Genomic DNA, 17,563 nt, shown 5'->3' on the forward strand with positions numbered 1-17,563 from the left:
ATTAACATCCTCAGCTCTGTGTACTAAGCCCATTTTGCATGTAACACTTCTGCTTAAAAGATCACTCATGTGTGTCCCTTGCATAACAAAGATCCAAAAACTGTACTCTTCCCCTTTAAATTCGGTCAGTGCCGTACGTCGTCCCAAACACTTTAATTTCCACCCAGGTCTGTGCAGATTAGTTTCTGGTGGTTACAACAGAGGGCGCTGTGGCAGACTTTGTTACGTACATTGGGACATAACTGTAATGTTAGTGCCTGTGTCAATTTTAAAACTCCCAGTTTTGCAGTACAGAGGTCGCTCCACGTATCAGGTTTCATCTGTATCCTCCTATGGCAGCATGGCAGGGTGAAAGCCTTGCCAGTGCATGGGTGTGTGTATATGAGGGGAGTATTGGGTGGCAGGGAGGGAGTTAAATTCCTCTCTGCAAATACATGTGGGAATGTGGCTGGAGCCGTAAACTGAATAAATGTTTAAAAGATTAATTAAGGCTCCAGCAACAGGTGTATGCATAGGGTGATCACAGGTGTAGTTAAAATTGTGTTGATGAAGAAACGGTGCTGTGGACAGTGCGGTTTGTTGTTTTTTTGTTTATAAGTGTAATGTAAATAACTGCAGCTTTATGGTCTCTGAATCTCCTTGGTAACACGCACCCTGTCACACTTCCCCACACATTATTGAGCCCAAACAGAATGCTCCTTCACTGGCAATCATTTGCAGCAGACACAAAATGCCCCAATTCATTACACTTCCTGCATCTTTTGTTTCACACCTGGGTAAATGAGGGACTGTGACAGAGATCGAATGACGCTTGGTATTAGATCTCCTTCCCGACCTGTGAGGGCACTAGAAAGAAAGAACAGAGTACCCTTAAGCAAATGGCAAGACAATTTATTCCGTAGGGTAAGTGGAAGTCGGCCATTTGGAAGGGGGCGGAGCTACAGCACCCAAGCTCACTGACCTGGACGGTAGACGGCGTGGCATCCGAGGATTGGAGGAGCGGATGTTAATTAAGCAAATAACACCCCAGCATGCTTAGGGTCATGTCTAAAAATGCTGGATAGGCCTGGTTGCCTATAATTATGGCTAGCATGACTGCAAGAGGAGACCTCAGTGACTTTGAAAGAGGGGTGATTGTTGGGGCGCGCTTAGCAGGAGCTTGCTCAACTTGCTGATGTTTCACAAGCAACATTGTCTAAGGTGATGTCCGCATGGAACTCCAAGGGAAAGACATCATCAGCAAAGGGCAACAGTGGGCGGAAGTGCATACTCCAGGATCATGATATCCGTGCATTAATTCGAAGTGCAAGGCAAAACAGGCGAGCAACTTTAGATCAATTGACTGCAAATTTCAACCTGGGGGGCGAGCAGCCAATTTCATCATAAACTGTCCACCGAGAACTCTACAGAGCAGGATACCATAGTTGGGCTGTTGTGCTGCACAAACCGCTCATCACACCTGGCAATGCATGTTTGCGAGTCCTGTGGTGCAGAGCACAGGCAATGGACTACCGAGCAGTGGAGAAATGCGATATGGGCAGATGAATCATCGTTCACCATGTTCTCGATGTAGGACTGTGACAGAAATACTATGAGTTCTGGTTGTAAATCTCCCTCTTGACCTGTGAGGGTGCTAAATAGCGAAACGAAAAGTATCTGGACGGGCTGGCCTGACAGTTCGTTTCCGAGGTCGGAAGTCGGTCAGCCTGGATGGAAGCGAGACTCTGTTGCAGGAATGTATTGACCCGGAAGGTAAACGAGGTAGCAGCTGCAAGCTATAGATGCACCTGGACTCGTTTACCAAGCAATGATGTGGGGAAGCATAAAAGGGGCCAGAGAAATGCTAATCTTTTCCTTTGCTTGGGTTTGCGCTTTAACCTGGAAGGACCGAAAGAGCTGCAGTAGTGACTGCCAGAGAAATAAAAAAAGAATGTAAAAGAATATTCGTGAGTGTTGTGTTTGTTTGTATTGTCTGTTAGTAACTGTCTGTGTTTATTGACAGCTAACACGTATCCGGAGCCGTCACCTTAGGCCAGCACAAGCCGGATCATCACTGCACCAATACAGTCACAAAATAACATTGTTTATCACCCACCACGAGCACGACCGCACGCACCCAGGACTGGTGATGTGTGCCATATTATTGTGGGGCTGATATATCTGGATTATTGTTTGGGACTGTAACCCTGTTGTTTTCTCTGTGCAACACACATCGTTGTGTATTGCCAGGATTTATTACTTGGTCGCCAAACCTGGATTATAATTCAAACCACTTTCCTACCGGATTACAATTGTTTGTGATTTCCTTTGCACTGCATCACCTCTACACCTGTTCACAATCACCAGCCAAATTGCCACAATGTATTAGAATTGTAACTGGATTCATTAACGAAACTGTTTGTCTTGAGAAACAGGGCAAACTGCTGTGTCTTGAGAAGGGGGGGCTCTGGTTTGTAGACATACTGAACTATGTGACCTATGGATTAGAGGACTGGCACCTGAACTGGATTAGGCTGAGCGGACAGTTGAATTATGTATAGATAATTCACACGTGCAACAACAATCATTTTGATGAAAGGAAGACATAAACGATGTCCCGGTGGAAAAGGACATTAAAACATCAAAGAACTGGCAGTTTAAGGAGGCAAGGTACACAAATGACCTCACGAAAGTAGCTAATCAGCAGAGTGAAAAATTGAACATTTGGAATTGAACATTTTGCGCTCCACATGGAATGCTGAACAAGGTGCTATCACTCTGCTAAGCAAAGCTGCAACTCCGGGACTCTGCCTAAAAGCAGAATCAAGACAAGGAAGCAAGCTGCAAGCAAGTCAACAATCACAAGCAAGGAGACTGAGGCCGACGAGAAGACTGCCGTAAAACTTACAGCAACTGTTATCAGACAAACCAGTCTGGGTCTGCTGTACACCTAAAACCACAGTATCCAAAAGAAACTGTGGCCTGCTACCTGCGTAGCTCAAAGATTCAGAGAAGAGGACAGAGCGGACGGGCGCCGTTGTGGATCCTATACCGAGGACTGGAGACTTTGTTGCAGCTGTTTGTTGATGCTATCGAGAATTGAAAGCTTTGTTGCCGAGTTTGATCCAATGTGGGATGGAAGACTTTGTTGCGGAGAGGAGTGTTTTATACTGGACACTTCAACAGATTGAGTTTCCAAGCCCTCAGACCAAAAGTCTAAGCTTCAAGGAACTGTTGAGTATAATTCCAGTTGCATTTTCCTTTCATGGAACTAAATTAATTAATTGTAACACATTCACATATAATTGAACTGTTAATTATTTAGTTAGCACACTTTGCGTGTGAAATAACTTTTAGTGAAACTTGATGAAATAACTATAAGTAATCTACCTCATTTTGTTCTATGAAGAACTTCTTTAAAAGTAAACTTGCCATATACTTAATCTATATACCATTAACAAGTTTAATGTGATATATTCTTAAGATTGTCTGCATTATCTCAGATGTACTCTGTGCATTGGATGTGGGCATGTGTGTGAGCGAGTGACTAGCTACATCACAGGCTGCTTGCTTGCTGTTGATGTGTTAGGAGACAGGCAGTGTCATATTTCAACTGCCTGTTAGTCAAGCATGAGTGCAGTGAGAAGATTTTTGAATTGTGTTTTGTGGAAGAATGGTGCCGCATCCCTCCTGCAGAATTCCAGAGGCTGGTAGACTCTATGCCACGGCGCATACAGACCATACTGGCCGCACATGGTGACATAAGAAGTAAACCACAACAAAGGCAAGTACTGGAGTGCAAGATACAAATGTACTTGTTTCTTTTTTAAATAAAAGTTTTAAATAAAACAAAACACTTGCACAAACAAAACGGCACAGTGGCCAAAAGAAATAGACAAACAAAACAGGAAACAAAATTAAACAAACAAGTATCGTTTTTGTGTATAACCAACACGCGTAGAAATTGTTTATATTTAAGACCCTCGCTCCAACTCCGAACACACTAACCCCTTTCTCACCCATGATTACCCTGTTTATACACCATACATTTAGTCAATTATTCAATTCACAGCTCCAGCCACATTCCCACGTGTTTTTACAGGGAGGATTTTAACTGCCTCCCTGTCACCACAATTCCACACACACATAAACCCACAAACCCCGTGCTCACATACATAACCCAAACTATACTAAATCAACAAAGAAAAAGGGAAGCCACACACTCAAACATACTCCTAAAAGTTTAAAAGTAAACAGCACTCTGATGGACCCTGGAGGGAAAGTGAAGAAGGGGGCGCCCCAAAACTGCATGGAGATGAACCATAGAAGTTGAACTCTCCGTTGAAGAGGGTGGCAGGAAATCGTGCAAGTCTCATGTGCCAGTTGGCAAGAAGAGGATGAATGAATTGTAAGCCTAATAAGTAACAGTATTTGGAATTTTTTCGTAACCCATAGGTGACCCCATAAAACTGCGGCGATTACAACGGGATACAACTCAAATAGTGCTGAAGATTGTTCCTCGGGGGGGGTAAGGAGCAAATTTCGGAGGGCCAGTTTCCAAAGAACCATTTAGTTCCTAAAATGCCTCCAAAATCTCGGGAAGGGGCGGCATCAGTATGCAGGACAGAAAATCTAAAAGATTACAGAAGAATGAAATGCCATTCCAGCTGGAAAGAAGTCGGATCCATAGTTTGATATCAGCGCAGTTTTCACTGTAGATACAGCATGAAGAGACGAGATATGAATGTCCTGCCTTGCTGAAATGACAATATTGAAATGCCCAGGGGCGATAAAGTTACCATTTGATTTCTCTCTTGATCTGGACGAATTGTGTGTGAATGAATGGATACATACAGTGAGACAGTTGACATTTAGAGAAGCAGGCATCTGTAATGAGAATGAGCATCACTGCAATAGCAGCATGTATGATGAAAGGCACTGTTTGGTTGCTGGATGGATTGTTTGACCTTAACTTTGCTTTTTCGAATAATAATACATCTGATCTGAGGTGGGAGGGTATTGGCGAGCCATTGAAGCTGGGTGGGCCAGCACATCGCAGCACCACACAGCACAGCACAGCCCCGCATGATCTGTTCCTTTGTATGGTTGTGAGAGAACCGCTGAAGGAAAATATAAAGTGTTTGTTTATTTTTTAGTTTCTAATTGTACTTGTTTGTTCTTATTAGCTGTCTAACATGTACCTGGAGCTGTCGCTTAAGGCCAGCACCAAGCTGGACAACACTTCACCTCTGTGCACGAATAAATTGCATTTCACCACTTGCACGTTAGCACTCACTGTGGACTTTTGATTATGTTTGTGTCTTTGAGCGAGTTTATACTGTGTTTATTATTTCAGGACTGTAACCCGTGGTTTAAAGCTGTGCAAAACACATTGCTGTGTATTGCCTGGGATTATTATTTAAGGTCACCACGACCTAGACTAAAACAGAACCCAATAAAGGATTGTTTGGACCGTGAACTTTGTTGTCTGTCATCTGTTACGCATTGCATCACTTCTACACCTGCGCACTGCAAACCACTTTGTCACAACTCATCACGTGATTCCATGTGTCATTTCCAGCCCAACCTTAGCTAGCTTGACTTCCTCAGTTAGAGCTGAGGTTGGCAGCTGCAGTTTCCCTTTATCATAGCGTGCTACCCTGCTAAGAAATCATAAAACTCCCAGCTATTTCCTAATGTACAAACTAATCAAGGCTTTCTGTCTCTTTTCTATTGACAGGGAAACCTCATACACAGTAAGCGACCACAGCAACCTTGGAAGAAGACCAAACTGGAAGCACCAGACTTTAACATAGATGATGGCCACAAGAATGAAGCTCAAGAATATGACATATTTAAATAAACTTTTTTTAAAAATTTATTTCAGTTAATGACTACAGTGAAACAAATATTGTGAGGAAATGTACAGCCCAGTATATTAAGTTAGTTCTAAACACTACATTTACTATTGTTTAAAGCTACACTTACAAAGAACTATGACGTGTTTTTTGTTGTCCAGGATGCCGTAAATTGGTGTACAGCCACTTCGTGATTTACGGCATTTTATTTGTATACAATAAAAGAGGATTAATTTATATTGTTTATACCTGCCAATAGGTTGTTAAAATTCTATGTATTACTTCTACAACAAAATCTGACTCACATACTGAGGTTTTTAATTCAAAATACAAAAAATGTAAACTACTGTAGCCATTATAAGATCATTTATTTTCAATACAGTCATAAGTTATATCAACCAAAAACATCCACACACATTATTTTACCCAATATATAAAATGTAAACAATTGTTTTCTATGTTAAATAAAACCTGGTGACCCCTTTATGTGCAGCACCATGTGATAACAATGCAAATATTCATAAAGTGACACATAGAAAGGCTCATAAGCTCCCAGCATTTAAAAATCACAATTTTACAAAATACTTAAGTTTACACTATGTGCCTAAATGTTTGAGTCCATAGTGAATATATAGTAGGAGAGCTGAAGATATTTCCTGTAAAATATTATCCACATAATAAAATCATCAAGTGGAAAAAAGAGAACCCTTTTAAAATTTAAAAATACTTCCTCAATTTCTAGATGACATTTATCACATGTCAGATTTCACAATGGGCAAGAATTATGTGAACTTCATTCATTTTGGAAATGTAAACAAATTGGAATGTATATAAGGCTTGAACAATAAAAAATATGTTTAAAAAAGGGGGACACTTCAGCTTTATTTCTAGGTAATGTTACTACAGAAAACACAGATGTATCACAATTAATATATCTGTGTTAAGTATAAATATAGCTCAATATAAATTCTAACATTTTCCACACTGGTGAGAAAAAGGATAGATACCTGCTTCAGTAAATGAATACAGGGCCTTTCACAAAACGTACTATAAACTGCAGGGACCACCTACATGCATTTATTTATTAACAGTGAGGAACAGACATTTGTGAACCAACCACTGAAAAGTCATACATTTTCTTTTTAAAAGCAAAGAAAAAAAGTAACCAATATACTGAGAAGATAAATCATTATTATATATATATATATATCATATATATATATATATATATATATATATATACATATACACACACACACACACACACACACACACACACACACACACACACACAGGCAAAACTGGCAAAGAGGATCTGTATTAGAAAATCTTTGTGGAGACAATTCAGAATGCAAATGTATAGAAACAGCATGAAAAGAAGCCTTTTATCACAGGCTCCTGTTTCCATTGCATGTACTGTAACCGACTGCGTATCTGGACCCTACAGCGCTTCTATTACCACGAACCCATCACCGCGTGACCCAGTACAGCGCAACCCCACCACCGGGTGACCCAGTACAGCGCAACCCCACCACCGCCTGACCCAGTACAGCACAACCCCACCACCGCGTGACGCAGTACAGCGCAACCCCACCACCGCGTGACCCAGTACAGCGCAACCCCACCACCGCGTGACCCAGTACAGCGCAACCCCACCACCGCGTGACCCAGTACCGAGAGACACTTTTAAAGCGACAGACCACCACCGTGCACAACTTTGTACTTGCTGTCTGCCCACACATTACCTTAACAAGTTGCTCTTCAGTAAAGACGTATTTTCCATGTAGAGTTCTGATAAATCACACTTCAGAAGCAAATCATGTTCAAAGCACTCGTATGTACATAAAATGTATTAAAAAAGTGCAGTTCCAAAATATAAAGCAAAAATTAATAGTTACAAGACCACCACTGTGTCACATCAACATAAAAATAAGTAAAATGCAAATGTGATTACCCTGTTAGTAACTTTTTAATAAAAAAATAAACTTTTCTTGAGATCCTGAGATAACATAGCTTGTGATCACGAGACAACTGAGACTTTTTTCTCCCCTCTTTTTCCATGGCCTTAGCAAGCCACCTTAATACAGAACTGTCACAAAGACGGCCAGAGTGGGTGGTGTCAGACCAGAGCCAGGAAATAAGCAACAGAGAGGTGGAGTTTGGTGGAGCTGAGCGAATACTTTCGCTCAGCATTTAATAAATAAATAGAACAGAAAATAAACAGTTGTAACAAACACAAACAGGGCACGGCACATTTGCCAAAATAAATAGACAAACAAAAACGGACTAACACTACACAAGACAGGGTGAGCAGATATTTTAACTTTTATTCTTACGATTTATCATTATTACCTCCATATCCAATCCCGTTCTCCACTCACCAAACACATAACCCCGAGTATGTGAAAACATGCTGCTTTTATGCAGCTGTACCGAGACTCCACTGCTAATCAATCACTCAATTGGAGTCATTGTACAACTGCACGTGAATTAATAAAGGGCAATTCCCCGTGCTCACATATTACATTTTACTTGCACGTGAAGTGCTGTGCAATCCTCGTGCCTAAATACACATATACATTTTAAACACTCGTGTTACACAGACCCGTTTATATCCCGTGCACCAATGACTATACACCAACATTTAACACACCACACGCAACATATAACAGAAAATACACACAGGGGCGGGCACTTCGTCACAAGAACATGTTGAATAAAGTATTTCCCCAACAGCTTCACCAGCATACGATAAGCTATATCACTAATACGGAGCTGCTAAATAAATAAATACAGAAATAATAATAAAAACAGCAGGACAGGATCTAGGGGGAGTGGTAGCGCTATACCGGGCCACGCGATGAGGGGGTTGGGGTTGGGGGTGTTGCGTTGTACCCGTTCACGCGATTGGGGTGGGGGTTGCGCTGTACATGGTCATGTGTTGGCGGGGAGGTTGCGATGTACTCACTCACGCGATTTGGTGGGGGGCTGTGTTGCAAGACATAGGGTCATGTCGGGGGTGGGGTGGGGGGTTGCCCTCTACTGGGTTACTTTGCAATGTGGGGGGGATGTTTGCGCCCTACAAACGCGACATGGACCAGTGCGCCAGTGGACCTCCCCGTTGTACATGCTCAAGTTCACCGCCCCCCCCTTGCAATTGTCATGGGTCAGCGGCGGCAGGGGGGGGGGGGGGGGGGGGGGGGGGGGCATTACTGGTGGGTGCGCGTGGTGGGGGTAGCGCTGTACAGGGTCACATAGTGGTGGGTTCGCGGTAATGTCCAGTAATCGGAAAAGAAGCCTTTGATCACAGGCTCCTGTTTCAATTGCATGTACTGTATTAGATTGGTACACTTTTAGATCTCCTTGTTATTAAATGATTAAAAAATGCATGTCAGTGGATCTGTTTGTATAAATACCAGAAATACATAAATCACACCACTAAAAACATCATCTATATTACCTTTAAGTAAGCCTGTAATTGAGAAGTAATTATGATCATTAAGATGTATCTCAAGGAATGTTCCTGATAATGGCATATGGAAGTTTTAAATTATGCTTTTACATTTCTCATACAGCGATTACCGGTGCATTGAAATTATAGAATGTGTAAACTTGCAAAATATATGCAATGAGTAAAAAGGGAGGTCTCTATCTTTTTAATTTTACTAAATATCAGGTACCACTTGCACAGGAACTAGAAGTCTCCTGGATTAATACAAAATATTTTGTAATTGCTAATAAAATGATTTACATTTCTCTCTGTTTTTTGTTTAGCCAGCATGCTGGTGACTTGCCACATATTCATGAATGCAGAAACATTATTATATGATAATTAATAACACATATGCAAATTCTGAAGGTATAAACAGAAGTTTTCAAGGCAATACCGTCATCTGGAAAAGTGAACACGAATAGGAAGCAGAATTCAGGTCAGTTAAATAGGTACTATACATTAGACCACCCCCTTAAAAGAACCTGTGACCGAACCTTACAGTTCGGTCCCTGTTTGTGTACAGGGCACTTCGGGAGTTAACTTGTTTACCAATTTCACCGAGTCCTTGCAGAAAAGCACCTCATGTACTCTGTCACCCATGGGTTATCTGCTGGGGGAGACTTGTCTCTTTGTGCCTTCTCCAGTTCAGCTGACCGAGCCCGTCTTCTCTCTGTTTTCATTCTCTTCTCTATCTCACGCCTGGTCTTGGCTCGCAATGCAGATGCATGGATCTGTCAGGATATAACAAATACTTTTTTCACACATGTTAGCAAATAACACACTTAAATGTAGGCTTCACTCACAAGGTACATTTTTAAGCTAATATCTAATATTTAATTAGTATTGCTTCATGTAAACAGGTCAATTGAGAAGTTGTACTGCGCAACATAAATGTGTACTTCTTTGATGTACTTCTGTTTTGAAATTTTTTTTAATTGCTGTACAGGTAATGGACATTGTTAATAAATCTCCACCTTAAAAAAAAAAAAAGAGACTGGAAAGTAGAGGTGGCATTCATTACCGAGATTTCCTGACCCATGACACCTAACCAGAGTAAAAGCAAATAAATACAAAAAAAACAAATGCTAAAAGCAGAAATCACATTTGATCGGGAGAAGCAGTTACCATACTAAACAAATGTATTTCCGAGGATGATTAAAAGACTGGAGACTACGGTCTTATCTTCAGGAGGTAGAATGTCCTAACTAGCTTAGGAGAGTTGATATTACAGAAAATGCTCTCCTAACTTATTTTCCTATTTTACTTTAAGATAAGAAATAGCATATTACAGAATGTTCCTAACTTGGTCATTTCCTAAGTTTCTTTCTTAACATTTAGGACTCTGGGGAACCTTTCCAATCTGTTGGTTAGAAAAAGACAACTGTTAGTTTGCAAGATCTGAACAAACCACGCAAAAAACAAAACAAAAAAATGATGCACATTTCTTTTTGTTATGCTTTATTTTAAGTTGTGTATTGCACAAATATTTCTGGACATTTAGATTTTATTATATACAATATATTCTATAGTGAATCATAATGATCCATTATTTTGGAATGTGTACCTCTAACAGCAAGCTACGTGTAACGTCTAGATCTAGCCCCACCTCCTGTGAAAGAAGGTGGTTCATCGTGTTACGTATGGGGCAGCATGGAGTTGGAGTTAGACGCGCTCACAAGCTACTGTAGGTGATTATGATCACTGATATTTGAAATTTTACGGAGGAATAACATATGAAGTATTCTGTGTTGATTCTGTTGTGTTATTTTATTACACAGTGAGACGCTCCATTGAACTATAACCAGCGGCTCATATATGTAATGTAACTTGAAAAATACAAGTTTGGAATCTAATGTACAAAATTATATTACACATGTTCTTTCAAAACTGAGACATGAATATCATAGTACTTTTCTTATTTTTAGCTTTACTTTAGCCTGTGAGAGATTGTTTTGTGTTGGTATTCCTGAAACAGCCATTGCAATATCGGCCCATGGCTTCTCTTTTGCTTCTAAATTTTCTCTTTTGCTTGTGGAAAATTTTCCTAATATGATTTGTAGATTTTTCCTCCACATCAGCAATCAAAACCTTATTCTCTTCCTGAGTAAAATGTAGAGCCCTGCATTTCTTTTCCACAACTGAATCGAGTTTAGACACAATAACTTAGCAACATTTATCCTTGTGAAAGTTATCTGAAGCTCAAGCTGTACACTGCTCTATTCAGACTTGATCAGTTGTTTATGGATAAGATTGGCGTTAGATAGGATTTTCTACCTGAAGGATTTCCTAACTAATGCTAGGATAGGATGAGAAACTTGCAGACATTGCTGGAAATGCTTTTGTAATAACAAGTTAGGAAAAATCCTATCCTAGCCATGAAGGAGAAGATAGGAAAGCAAATTGTTCTGTAATAAGGCCCTACATGCTTCAGCCACCCAAATGAAAGTTTTAAACCCACTGTTGAATACACTGCTAATGAAGAATTAAACTCTCAATAGCGCTAAATTTAGAAATACTAAAAAGGACATTAAAATTCAATGCCAAATATTTAACTGCAAATAGTTTTTTAATTTAAGTTTCTTTTAGTTTTTTAAAACGGGCTTACATCTGAAGAAAATCGCAAAACTCTTAGAATGAGGAAAGTGCAAACGTACCTCCTTTGTGGAAGCTGAAGGGCAGACGTTGTGGGTTTTCTTGTGCCCTGTCTCACACGTTTTCTCTGCCCAACCATACAGTGCAAACGGGTGCTTGTTTTCTTTGTCCGTCTCTGCAGGGTCAGGCTGCTGGCTCTTGCTTTTAGTGGATTTGTGACTGCTGCGAGCGCATGCTGACACACTGCCACTTTGGTCCTGCTCTTGGGATCTCTCCTTTTTTTTCATCTCTGCTGTCTTTCTGTCTTCACCCGTTGCCTGGCCCTCAATTACTGAGACTTTCCCTGTATTGAAAATATTTTAAATGTTTAAAAAAAAACAAACAAAAAAAAACAACAAAAAACCCCACTAATTTTAAACCATTAGTATATGTGCATATATGTAGTATATACAATATATGAATTGCATATTTCTCAGTCATGGTTATGAAACAACCACACTACATAGGAATGGTGTATATTTTAGCCACAGCCTCATACAGCTCAGCCAGCTTGTTCCATCATAGAAGTCACATAATGACACATTCCAGGGGCTGCTGGGAAACAGGTTTCCTGGGCAAGAACAACAAAGGACATCATCACCTTTTCTATAAAGTCCAGATTCTCTATTGGCCTTATCTTGGTTATACTCCTTAAGGTCAATGCATCTTGTCATGTGACAGCAAGTTTGAACATCCACTGCAGCCACAGTGGGCAATATTACTGAAATTACATAACCCAGTGTTGAGAGTCGCTTTGAATTTATTTATTAAAATTATTTTTTTCATTGCGATTGTATCATAAAAAAAAAAAAAAAAAAAAAAGTCAGAGGACCATAATTTACGAATGAGAGGAGACCATTCAGCCCTTCAATGCTAGTCCAGTTCCTATTTGCTGATTGACCTCAAAACTTTGTCAAGGTCGAGTCTTGAAGGATCCAAATGATTCAGCATCACAAACATGTCAACCCATGCCATACTGTCATCACTCTGTGTAAAGTAGTGTCACATAACCTCTCTTCCAAGTCTCTAACTCTGTCATCTGGTCCTGGTTTCGTGCTGCGGATAAGGTTATTTTTGTTGACTCATTTTACAATATAAATAAAACCCCCTAATTCCTCTTTATTCTAGACTAAATACATTCTGTTCCTTCAACCTGTCTCCATAGCTCATTCCTTAAAGCCCTGGGATATAAAAGGAAAGTAATAACCAAGACAAGAAACAATTACAACGCCAACCTACTTTGAGTGGAAGATATCACCTTATATCAAGAAACAGGAAGCGAATAGGGCCCTAAATTTTATATATATATATATATATATATATATATATATATATATATATATATATATATATATATATATATATATATATATATATATATATAAACAACCAATGTCAAGTAATCCCGGTTTTACTGAACAGGATATAACAGGGACACATACAGGGCTACCCAATGTTCAGTAAAGCTTTAAATAATCAGTGGTTTAGCGTTGTAATTCAAAGACCCTAATTTTATGTAAATGTTAGCCGACCCTTCTTTCTGTTGCCACTGTTGTAGTTTTCCCTTCAGTTTCCCTGATGGCTTCACCTTGTTCGCACAGTGCTGGACACATTACACCAGACAGTGGAGGTGCTGTCAATCAAGGGCATGCCGCAGAGGAATAAGCACCCACAATGGGAGAACAGATGCAGTACAAAAGAAGCGATGCTTTTCAAAGCTCCAGTGTTAATGAAAGCCAACCTGTTCTATTGTTGGTGATGACCGAAGCCGTTGGCTCATGAATGAAGCCTAGGCAGCAGTGTTAAGTGCTTAGGGAAATGAGCTAGATGAGAGGATTGCTGGACACCCTTTAAATATAACAGAGATGCATTACATGCATTTTCAAAAGGAGGCTTGACTAATTATTCATATTTTAGTTTTGTATAGATTTCAATTGTTATGTTTATTTTCAAGAGCTCAAAACACTGAAAAATGATTACACCAATTTAAAATACATAAAAATCAAGGCAATATCCTCAGTACACTTTCGATTAAACATTACATTCACGATTTATTAGTATTTATATATTTTATAAAACTGTTGTCACACAATCCTGTTCAATTTTGCAGATAAAATAATTCCTTTGGTTCCTTGTTTCTCCAGTCTCTCATATAAGCCCTCTGTATCTGATTGCAAATTTGGTAGTCCAGTTTCTTTATATTTCCAATGGCCCATGCTATCTCTCCAAATTCTGTAACAATTCATACTAATTAAAATGTGCTGGATTTTTTGTGTACATGGACATGGTGTCCATACCAATAGATTTTTACAAGGACACCAACTAATATTTTCACATGGACTTAAACAACCAGGATTTGAGTCTGAATAGGACATTACCTGGCAAGCCAGAAATTGCAATCATGTTCAAGAAGTGTAAAAGTAGAGACTAGGTGTGAATTTCAACTAAATTCAGTACCTCTTGATCGCCTCATTAAAAAATATTTCACATGTAATATAATATTAACCTGTTAAAGGGTAAAAAGAGAACATGTTGTGCTTGAGAGTTTGAGGCCAGGGGCCTTAATATTTCAAATCGGGGTACCTGTTTAAATGGCTGGGGAAATAGAAGTCATCAGATTCACACTTAACTTGGCCATCTGCTATCAGACACACAATCTACAAAATATAGAAACATGTGTTCCTTGTTTAACAGCTGCCCAGTAAGCATCTCTTATCAGCCCTCTATCAAAGTTATTCAGCTTTGTGGTCTTTCCCTTTGTGACTGCAGCTGATGATGCAACTAAGCTATGTTTGTGCAACAAAAGAATAACTCAAATGATTGAGCTCACTTACACAAAAATGTGTTTAATTGGCATCTGTAGTGACGTTTTTTTACTGATTTTTATTAGCTAAACTTTGTATGGAGGATTATAATAAGTAGTTGAAATAGCGTTTAGTGCAGTGTACTGATAAACTGTGTAGCGTTTAGTGCAGTGTACTGATAAACTGTAGCGTTTAGTGCAGTGTACTGATAAACTGTGTAGCGTTTAGTGCAGTGTACTGATAAACTGTAGCGTTTAGTGCAGTGTACTGATAAACTGTGTAGCGTTTAGTGCAGTGTACTGATAAACTGTGTAGCGTTTAGTGCAGTGTACTGATAAACTGTGTAGCGTTTAGTGCAGTGTACTGATAAACTGTGTAGCGTTTAGTGCAGTGTACTGATAAACTGTGTAGTGCAGTGTACTGATAAACTGTGTAGCGTTTAGTGCAGTGTACTGATAAACTGTAGCGTTTAGTGCAGTGTACTGATAAACTGTGTAACGTTTAGTGCAGTGTACTGATAAACTGTGTAACGTTTAGTGCAGTGACTGAAACTGTGTAGTGTACTGATAAACTGTGTAGCGTTTAGTGTACTGATAAGCTGTGTAACGTTTAGTGTAGTGTACTGATAAACTGCATACTGATATCAATAAACAAACCAATTTCAAAAGGAACCTACAGATTCAAGACTGCAAAATGTTAACAAAAAAGTAAACCGTTTAAATCTAGTCACTTTCTGTTATTCAAAATAAACCAATACATTTTTACATTTGAAACTGGCACAATCATAAGGTGGGGTGAGGGCATTTCACCACCTAGTAATTTCACTAGGTCTTATCTTAGCAGTGAGCATTTTTTTGTTGAATATCAAATGGGACATTTTGGGTTTCTAAATATATTTAAAAAGTAAATACTGCACCTGTGGCATGTGATATCTCTGAAGCGTTATCCTCTTGCTGCAATTCATCTCTTTCTTTTCCGTTAGAGACTTTAGATTCAAGCACTTCTTTTGGAGTGGTTTCACTTTCAGGTAATTCTGTCAGTTTTTTCTCTGTTTCCTTTGTGGCTTCCTCTTTTAAGGGTTCTATCTTTTTCCCATTCTGAGGAGTAGATTTGCCACTGGAGTCCGAGCTATTCTCCCAACCCTCCCACATCCAAGGGTTATGTGCCTGTTCCAAAAGCCTTCTGGTCAATCTGTACTTTAGCATATCTTCATAGCACTTGGAATAAGTATCCCATTTGGGGTCTTTAAATTTCTTCATATACTCAGTTCTAATCTTTTTTGAAACCATATTGTATTATTTTTCTTGTGTTCTGTTGTGCACTGTGCTCCGTTTGTGATACTTGGCATCTAAAACTGGGTTGGAAAAAATGTTATTGACACGCTAATATAGCTAAGCAACACCTCCAAACTATTGCAGTACTAGGTTACTCTACACAGAAATCAAGCACCTTATTTGGAAAATGCTTACACCCCGCTCCGCCTCGCGCCTGAGATTTAAACAAAAACACGACATGCAAAACCAGCCCTGCTTCCTAAAACAAGCCAATGAATAGACAATGGTTTTGCAATGGGCTGGCCTGCTGCTGTGAAAGCAACACCCCCGCCTACTGTAAACATGGCGGAGATGGCTAGAATGAAAATACATTTTTTAAAACCACCTAACAATATCCTAAATAGTTTGAATTTAGTAATTAAAAACATATGTCCTTTTGAAGCTGACAATATTGGTCTAATTATAATGTCCTGTCATATCAATTAATTTGTTAATTATCCGTGTAATGTGTTACAGCTACAAATGTGCACGGGACTGGATTGCATTTAATAACATTATTTTGACAAAGCATTGTGTTTGTTTGTTCGTGCTACTTCTTTAAATATGTGTCAATGTTTTTATCTATGTAAAGCGCTTTGGGGCGATTGATCTTGGAAATGCGCTATATAAATAATAAAGATTGATTGATTCATTCGTTATTAATATAATGCAAGAAAAACAATCTAAAGAATACCGCTAACCTGAAACAATTTATAGCAAAATGTAAAATGTACCCATAAATACGTGCAATCGATATATAATCTTTGCGTTAATTATTTTAAAACTAAGCTTCGGTTTTTTTATTTAGCATTTGTGCAGCTGTACAAGATTACCGGAAAAAGACGAAACACAAGGAAAAGCCGCATTTCCGTCGTTGTACTACATGTAAACAAATGTTTTGGTTTATTAGAAAAAAACACTAGGCTAGATCAATCTTTGGTATTACTTACAGGTTCAGGTTACATGCAGAAGAAAATACAGCCCTAGCAAAACCAGATGGTGACTAAAGAGCCTGTGACGACTCCACCCCGTGAGTTAAGAGAGAGGAGAGGGGGCGGTAATCCGTTTTAGGCTTTCTGACAAACTGGTATTTATAGTTAAACAGTAAAACAAGTAAAACATCATGTTCATTCGCTATACATAAAACAGACATTTAAAAAATATGTAACAAAAAATGCAACATTGATACACTGAAAAAATAATTCAGGAAATTCCTTAACCAAAGCATGATACTGTGTAAATGATGGTACACAGGGCTAACCATTGCAAGTACTCTTCAGTGTAGTGACGGCTGTGTATTAGCATTACCTTAAAAAGATAAAAATGACTGTAGAGCTTAAAAGAGGGCGACCTTTATTAATAATACTACGATTTTCAAACCCTGTCGTATTTTGTTACATGATTTATGACATTTTAGAAGTATCGCGATTGCTTATTTTGTGTAATACTGTAACCTACCTGTATGCAACAGCGTGTCTGGCAAAC

General features: G+C 39.2%; 1 protein-coding gene across 3 annotated transcripts; it reads right to left on the reverse strand.

Moving 5' to 3' along the window:
- Nucleotides 1-9,042: 9,042 nt before the first annotated feature.
- Nucleotides 9,043-17,181, reverse strand: ccsapb (centriole, cilia and spindle-associated protein b). 3 transcript variants are annotated; one of them, XM_041250737.1, is made up of 4 exons: nt 17,029-17,178; nt 15,682-16,119; nt 11,985-12,265; nt 9,043-10,061 (listed from the first exon to the last, which is right to left on the reverse strand). In XM_041250737.1, the coding sequence occupies exons 2-4, from the start codon at nt 16,052-16,054 to the stop codon at nt 9,885-9,887; spliced, it is 831 nt and encodes a 276-aa protein (XP_041106671.1). In that variant the 5' UTR covers nt 16,055-16,119; nt 17,029-17,178; the 3' UTR covers nt 9,043-9,884. The 3 variants fall into 3 exon arrangements, with proteins under 3 accessions (XP_041106671.1, XP_041106672.1, XP_041106673.1); XM_041250739.1 differs by having other exon boundaries at nt 10,020-10,690; nt 17,029-17,181; XM_041250738.1 differs by lacking the exon at nt 17,029-17,178 and having other exon boundaries at nt 15,682-16,880.
- Between the last annotated feature and the right edge of the window lie 382 nt (nt 17,182-17,563).

This window comes from Polyodon spathula, chromosome 5 (assembly GCF_017654505.1).
Source record: "Polyodon spathula isolate WHYD16114869_AA chromosome 5, ASM1765450v1, whole genome shotgun sequence".
Lineage (NCBI taxonomy): Eukaryota > Metazoa > Chordata > Actinopteri > Acipenseriformes > Polyodontidae > Polyodon > Polyodon spathula.

Coding starts and splice junctions, on each gene's coding strand:
- ccsapb (XM_041250737.1), bottom strand. CDS start 16,054: ATGGTTTCAAAAAAGATTAGAACTGAGTATATGAAGAAATTTAAAGAC. Junction 12,266..15,681: donor AGAGATATCACATGCCACAG/GTGCAGTATTTA, acceptor TTTTCAATACAG/GGAAAGTCTCAGTAATTGAG. Junction 10,062..11,984: donor CTTCAGCTTCCACAAAGGAG/GTACGTTTGCAC, acceptor ATATCCTGACAG/ATCCATGCATCTGCATTGCG.